Source organism: Rhea americana, unplaced genomic scaffold, assembly GCF_003343005.1.
Source record: "Rhea americana isolate MKP2758 unplaced genomic scaffold, rheAme1 scaffold_610, whole genome shotgun sequence".
NCBI lineage: Eukaryota > Metazoa > Chordata > Aves > Rheiformes > Rheidae > Rhea > Rhea americana.
This window is the reverse complement of record NW_028186769.1, coordinates 60,152-67,923: the sequence shown is the minus strand read 5'-3', so window position 1 is coordinate 67,923 and position 7,772 is coordinate 60,152. Positions and strand designations below refer to the sequence as shown.

The 7,772-nt window shown below is 38.8% G+C and overlaps 1 protein-coding gene across 1 annotated transcript in view; it reads left to right on the top strand.

The window, feature by feature from the left end:
* The first annotated feature begins 3,602 nt into the window (after positions 1 to 3,602).
* Positions 3,603 to 7,772, top strand: part of SLC1A1 (solute carrier family 1 member 1) — a 58,649-nt gene continuing 54,479 nt past the window's right edge. Inside the window, exon 1 of the mRNA XM_085320145.1 lies at positions 3,603 to 3,630. Coding sequence (XP_085176271.1) covers positions 3,603 to 3,630 — 28 coding nt within the window. The remainder of the gene's footprint in view (positions 3,631 to 7,772) is intronic.

Genomic DNA, 7,772 nt, shown 5'->3' with positions numbered 1-7,772 from the left:
AAATGCTTCTGCCTTTCATCAGCATCTCTTGTTTCTGCCACATGTGGTTCCTCATTACTTCCAGAGCCACCGCTTTGCTGTGGAGCCCCAGTGCATGTGTAATACTGGCTGAATAGCAATCATAAGAAAATGCTTGATCACAAGAATATTTTTCATCAGAAAATGTCAAAGCAAAAGAAATCTGCTTCAGATCCCTGACTGTATTTTTCCCAGTAGCAAAAGAAGAGAAAACCMGTCTCCTTCTGCACTCTTGCAGCTCTATTACATACATGGGAGGCTGTTGTTATTTACTCTCTGACTCGAACTGCCAGGGAACACTTTAAACTTTTGCAGTGTTTTACTAATTCTTCTAGGCATAGCATATTTCCCAGTCTTTTTGAAAAAGGTAAACAAATGTGACTCAAAGGCACAATTCCTACATTACATTTTGTATTCTGCCTATGCTTGTCACAAATTTCAAAGATCCATTGTGTCTCTGGTATCAAGTACAGCACTGAATACACTGCACAACCTAATTGTCAGAGCCTAATTACATGACTRTTTCCAAATCTCCTAATTTTCTATCAGCTGTGATTGGGCCCTTTCAAGTATGTGTTGTCCTCGACAACAGGAATAAATCTGTACACGGCATTGCAATGTGATTTTGTAGTACAGTCTAGAATCCTGATAATCCCAGATGAGTTCAACATCATTTTTCGTCTGCTGCTCCCCACATTTTCTCAAAATTGATCTTTATGTTCTGATTTCTAACCTCCACTGTTAGTCAGTGTTTGTTTGTCCCAACTGCAGCGCAAGCTGCATATTTTCCTCCTGCACAGCAATCCAAACTCCCTAACAAAAAAATAATCATGTTATCACTTCCTTCACATATCTGACATCTAGCCTTGATCACAGAAAAAAATAAAAGTTTTGTCTTCACATCTGCTGTCACTTAGAACCATTAGCAACAAATAACCCCTGCCAAGTCATTTCAGGGTTTTTTATCCTCCTCTCCAGTTTCTTATGCTGGTAACTTTGAATGAACAGGGCAGCTGGAGCATAGAGGCTACTGCAGATTGTCTTCCTATTATCATTACTTAGAGACTGATGTTATTTTTATTACGTAGGTGCTGAAAGTGCCCCTAGACTTAATTGTGGAGGAGGATTCTGTTAGAATAAGCAATATTTAAATACAGTACAAAGTGATGTCACTGTCCCAAAGACTTTACAGTCTATAAAATAAGACTGTCAGGAACAACTATAATTCCCCAGATGTGTACAAAACAGCACTGCCAACCAGAAGTGTTAAAAAGTCATGAGTTAGTGCATAGGAAATGATGAGGTTGGTGTAAATGTCAAGAGATTTTAAACAATTATAAAAGGTGACTTCTACTTGCCTTCTGAGATTTTAGGGTACTTTAGCATTACATTTTAAATTTTTTCTTCAAAATCTTTTGGATTAGAATCTTACTTTACAACTGGAAGTTAATACTCTAATGTGTTCAGGCAAATAATAAAGCTGAGGCTTAGACACAGCCAGCAGATCTTCAGAGTCTTGTGATAAAGCTCCTGGTAACAAGTTGGCAGTGCAGTGATTGATTAGCTCTGGCTAGAAAGGATGTCAAGGGCACCAAGCACTTTCAAGTGCTCGAAATAAACAAAAGGAGAGGTCTGTAACTCATTTTGGAGTGCTGCACAACAGCAGTTCTGAATGCCTTCCTCCACTTCACCTTCCAGATCTTTGGGTACGTTAACACGCTTCCTCAAACTCACTTAACATTCTCCAAATTAGTGTTCACCTACTCATCCATTTCAATGTGTTACCAAGAAACTTGCACTTTAAAATCATTTTGTCATTTTCTGTCATTATCTTCCATCAGAAAAGCATTCTGCTTCATTAAAATAGGTCATCAAAAAGCATGTGGGTGAATGGAGCCCTCCAATTCCTTCTATGTCATTTGTGAACAGTGGTAAAGAGCAACTGTCTGCAAGAATCAATAATTTCATAATTACATATATATTAAGGTAGCCACACGTATGATATATCACATAACAAGTCATTCTGCAGGATTGCTGGAGCAGCACCAGAATATTATCCTATACTTTGTCCTTTGTTTACTGTCACCATATAGTAGAGCACACACATGTTGTGCACTATGGAAAGAAAGCAACATTACTCCAACATGGCTAGGTAATATTATCATCTTCATCTGATGAACGATTTATTATTCCACTAGCCAAATGAGATTCACTTAATAGTCTTATATTTCTCAGCTCTTTCAGATGGTAAGAACAGAGTGCCAGTAAGATGAGGGTCCAGCCTTCTCATGTGGTCCTGAAGGTCAGGAGCCAGCACAGCTGTGAAACAACTCTTGCTCTGAGCTCCAGCTGCCTCGTAGGTAATGCTGTGCCAAAGAGCAATATTATATACTTTTTTCCCTTTGAGGCAGTTTATGGCAGGGCATGTCGCCAAACAATAATGTGTGAACTGTTGCCCAAACATCCTGAAAAACACTTCTGGGCTCAATTCAAGTCGTCTTAGTCACTTGCCCAGAGTAGCCTTCACTTCTGAGGCAGCAAGTGTGAATTTATGGCAGAAATCAAATGGTCAGCTTCCACTGCAGACTGCTGACGTATTTATCTCTCTGCTTACCTGGTCCTATCTTACTCACATTTGGTCCTATCCAGCAGCCAAGGACAGTATTTTACTGACTTCTGTGAATACTTAAAAACTGGTTATTGAATACAAGTTTGCCCATGAAGTTTGTGCTCTGTCACACACAAAGCTCATCCATACTAGTGCTGATTTTTTTAAATCAAGGCCAAGGGTTTTAAATGCTTTGGAGAAACATAAAAATGTTTAATCAACATGCAAAATTAATTCATTTTTTACTGCTGCCAGAACTCCTTCTCACATGAGGCTAAAGCAAGATGCTGTGGGAAATACATATTGTTGACACCCACCCTTGACTTTCTATGTAACTAGGAAGGGAAACTACATTTGTGTCAGTTTTGCTCTTCTCATGGGCACTTAACTGACAGAACAACTGAGAAAAGTGAAGACTTTCAGAACGACACTCTCTAGAACCACTATTACCACAACATGTGTCTGGATTTACAAAGCTGCTGGTTCGTGATCACTTCACAGCTCCTACATAATACCTTCTAGTCAAGTGAGAACTGCCGGACTTCATAAAACATCTGCACTTGATGACTTGCTGAGTACAGCTTTCCTTCAACCTTTTGTAAATAGTACATATCTCTCACTTAAATTTGAATTTGTGAAATTTTTATGCCATCCGCCCATTCTGCCTGCCTGCTTTCTTACAGCATCAAAGGTCTGCAGCCAGACAAACATGCAAGCACATATGAAGTGTTCACACTATTTAAAACAAGAAAGAAAAAAAAATCAAAACCTTTCCAACTGATGGGAAATCTTCTCATTATTTCACAAGGCAAGGTCTGCTACAGCTTTCATCAAAATCTGTGACACTATTCACACTAACCTTTGTTAGAACAGGAACATGACTAGTAGAAATTAGAAGTGACTTAGAACACATGTAACAGGTGTTTTAGTGTGTAACAGGTTCACCACCATCAAGGGATTTTAGCATGCATTCACCATGGTTCTTGTCTGTCAGCTGGACAGAGGTGAGTTCTTCTGTGACAGTTCACAGTGAAAAGTGGCTGATAAAGCAGTAACATTCAGTTGAGATGGAAACAAATTGGGTTTTTGAAAAGAAAATATATTCAACATTCAATGGCTATGTATGGACGATCAAAAATCCCATCCCAGTCAAATTGTTCCCTGCTATGATCCCACTGGCTCCAACAAAATTAAACAAGAAAGGATTCAGCCTTAGTTTTAGCTTAGTTTTTTAACGTTTTATTAACGTCTCACAAATTTCGTACAGGCTTTTATTAAAAAAGCAAAGCAAACTCTCTTATCTTTGTTGATTTTAGGTCAAATCTGGACATTTTATGTATTCTGAACATATTTTGACCAATAACTCAACAGTTCTGAAAGAACTCAGTTGTGGAAAATACAGAGAGGAATGACCAAATTGATAAAGTTTAGAATGTCTTTGGTAACACAATTGAAAAGCCTACGCAAACAGAAGATAAAGTAGCTACTGGCAATCTTACAGGCAGTTTTAAGTATATAAAAGTATATAATAATATATAATAGTATAAAATAGTATATTATATGCTAGTCTGTATATATAATATACTAGTATATATTATTATTTATATTAGCGTGTATATATATATAAAAATAAATAATATATGATAGTATATAATAAGGATCCATCTGTGTATTCAGAAAGCAGTTTCTGCATTAGACATGGTTTTGCCTTGACATTTCAAAGAGTGGATTGGTTAAATACGCTGAGAGGGCACCTGGTATTGCAACCTGTCCTGTACTGGCTACAGCAGGAACTCTGGGCAGAGCTGTTACTGCCATGAAACATGTACTCTCAACAACCAGGAGAAAACAGTAATACCCCATCAGCTCTGCTGCAAGGACAGTCAAAATATCCACCAAAAAGGTCATGCATTTCCTTAAGCCATGTTTGGGCCCTTCCTGAACTGCATCCAGGATCAAACTTTTCTTTTCCATCCCTAATTTCAGCCCTTATGTATTGCTGAAAAGCTCAAGAGTGGAATGAAAGCAAGGCAACTTTGCTAATAATCTAATTCTGTAACTTGGAGATAAAAATGTTGTGCTTAATGGCTCATGCTTACTTAACTCCATAAAGATTACACTCTTCAGCTTATCATAAGCCAAAACTAAAAGAATGTCAGTTTCTTTAGTGATAAAAGTGCAGCAAGCTGGTCCAGTGCCAAAAGATGACACCTAGAAATGTTTACATTACTTACAAATACCATTATTTTATTGGATTGTTTTCTCTTAAATAAGAGATCTATTTAACAGGAGACAATTACTCTATATCTTCATACTCTGTATCTTCAAATTTTTGATATGCTACCTGGCTTAATGGTATGAAAAAACGTTTGAGCACAAACAAATAAAAAAAAGTAAATTCAGCTATTCTGCCTGTATTCTAGGTAGAATATTAGATCCTGGTTTTCGAGATCTTTGTCAAATCCTCTGGTTTTATCAACGCATTTCAAGAAATTCGGTACCACAATAGAAGAAGTCTCCCTAAATTCCACATTTCCCTGGGACAAACTTCCATATCAGAAAATAGTAGGGAGAGGAACTTCATTAGCTTTTGATGAATCGAGTCAGTTGTTACCAAAGTTTATGCAAGTGATAAAACTGGTTGACCTAACAGCAAAAGTTGAGGGACTGAGATACAGTGGTTTCTTTTCTCTTATCTGCAATCTCTGAAAGCAATTTTAAGGAGTAACAGGAGGCAAGCTTCCACTGGGCTGTATCTGTCTGCTGTGAACTAATGAGCTTAAATTGTTGTCAAGACAGTTGTACAGACTGGGAACGAATGTTGAGAAAAAGAGCTAAATACGCTTTAAGTCTCCATGCAGTTATCACTTTAACAGTTACTTACATATGATCCTAGTCTTACGATAAGGTARCCCAGATCAGTTAAGCCTTCAAGAGAAGAATTATAAAGTGTGTATGTGACTGAGCTAAAAAATGAATGCATGCCACTTTGTCACAGGCACATGTGAATTTCAAGAGCGACTCTTCTGCACCTTTCATATGCATTACAAGTAATTTTCAGAATCCATTACAAAAAAATTTTGTCATTTAGACAATCTTGACCATGATATATCTAAAAACTTTGTAACAGTGAGCTATATGGCTAGAGAATACGTCCCTATCATCCACACACACGCTGTGTCTTGTCATTTCTTCACAGATACATCCCATTCATTTCATCATGTTTCCAGGATGCCTTGAGATCATGCAACACTAAAAAAACATGCTGTTTAAATAAAATTCAGACTTCTGTTTCCTCAGCGAGCATCTTCAGTACCTGTATCAGCTACTAGCCTTGCAAAGTATTTGGTCTTTTGGTGTTTCTCCATAGCTGTGTTCATTTTAAAAATACCTTCAACATCATAAGAGTGATTCATAGGCTTAGGGTATCTTTAATACTTTTCCATTTTATTGGGACACTTTTATTACAGGTTTTTTTTAGCTCCCCATGCAGAAACTGCCAGCTTGAATCTACTTCCAGGAGCAAAGCCAATGTCTGTCACTCTATAATAGGAAGATCAAATTAAAAGGAGCTTGCTCATCGGAATGCTTAAAAGATCTCTATTTCACCTGCCTAAGTCTTTTTTAAAAATACTTCTGTAATTTTCTAGGGATGTTGCAAGTTATCAGCTTCACTTTTTCAGGTTCGTGTCCCTGGAATTACAGTTGATGAAGTGAAAAAATAGAGATAGATTATTAAGAAAAAGCTTAGAATTTTGGCATCTTTTCTTTTTGAATGATGTTAGAGACAAAACACTAACGGAAAAGAATAGAAAACAGTGTACTCTGACAGTAAACAAAAAGTACACACAGGTCTTCAACATGATTCAATAGATTATTGTTCTAATTTTCCAAAATTTGGGAATAAGGTAGGTAGGGAGCATAACTTCACTTTTTTTCCTAAGGTTGCACAACATGCTGCTTCCCCAAAAAGGCAAATACCAGCCACAGGCACACTCCCTTGTACATGTAGCCAGGAGGCCTTTCATGCTTATAGTGCTGTAGTTGATTCTAGCTCTTAAAAATACTACCATTAATTCCTCAATGTGACAAGAAAAGGATACAAAGCATTTAGAGAAATACGCAGAGTATAGAAGCTTCATGAGGAAGAAATAAACTAAGTAAATTTGTATTGTTTTTCAGAGTTACTAGATTGCAGCTGTCCTCCAGCTTATCGCAACAGTCTAAAGCAAAGCAGAGCAAATGTTAAGCCGGGATACATGAGAAAGTAAGTAGAAAGAAAAAAGGAGAAAGGCCTGAGCGCTCACTGTCTCGCAACTGATGCTACTGTGCAGAAAGGGACCAACCCCTGCAAAAATCGGATCTTTTCTCACTGGGATGTTGTCTGAGATTCCCAGTGCACAGGGAAAAAAGGTGTTACCTCTGCAGCAGCAGGACCGGGGCAAGAGCTCTTCTGCCAGGAGTGGGCCCCCATCCTGCTCACTTGAAACCCCAAGGGCTTTTTCTCTCTCCATCCCCGAGGGTGGAAAGCCCCAAGGTTGCTCATGCTTTGCTGCATTTCCATGCCAAACTCTGGAAGGAGCCACGGTGTTTCCTGGCTGCTTCTTAGCATCACTTATTTTTGTTTTGCTCGCTCTTTGGCTTCCTAACAAGGTAATATGCCAGCTTTCCTTGTAAGTGGTCTACAACCTTTTATGATTTAATTAAACCAAAGTGATACTTACTCATCTGCTTCCTTTTTACCACTAGGCTTCCTTTTATTTTTTAAATTAAATTTGCCTGATGGTGACAGAAGCATTTGAGAAGAGAGGCCACTTTTGTTTAGTAGCCTCTCTATAGACGCGTTTATGTGGCGAGCCGCCGGCCTGGGCACTGCGGAGAGCTGATGGCTCTGGCTCTTCACCCCCATGGTCTCAGGACCGGTCTCCTCCTCAGCTTTGCCCTCTCTCCCGGGGAGGGTCGGAGCCTGTGGAAAGGAAACGCCTGAGTTTCCTGACGGTGATCCCCCCTAGCCTTCCCCACCGCCCGGGCACACATCTAGGAGACGGTGGTGCCAAACACCGTTAAACTGAGATAAACCCGGAGGCCTGCAGTGCTATCGCCCCGCATGACGACACCAGCCTTTGGGGATTTTCATCTTTTTTTT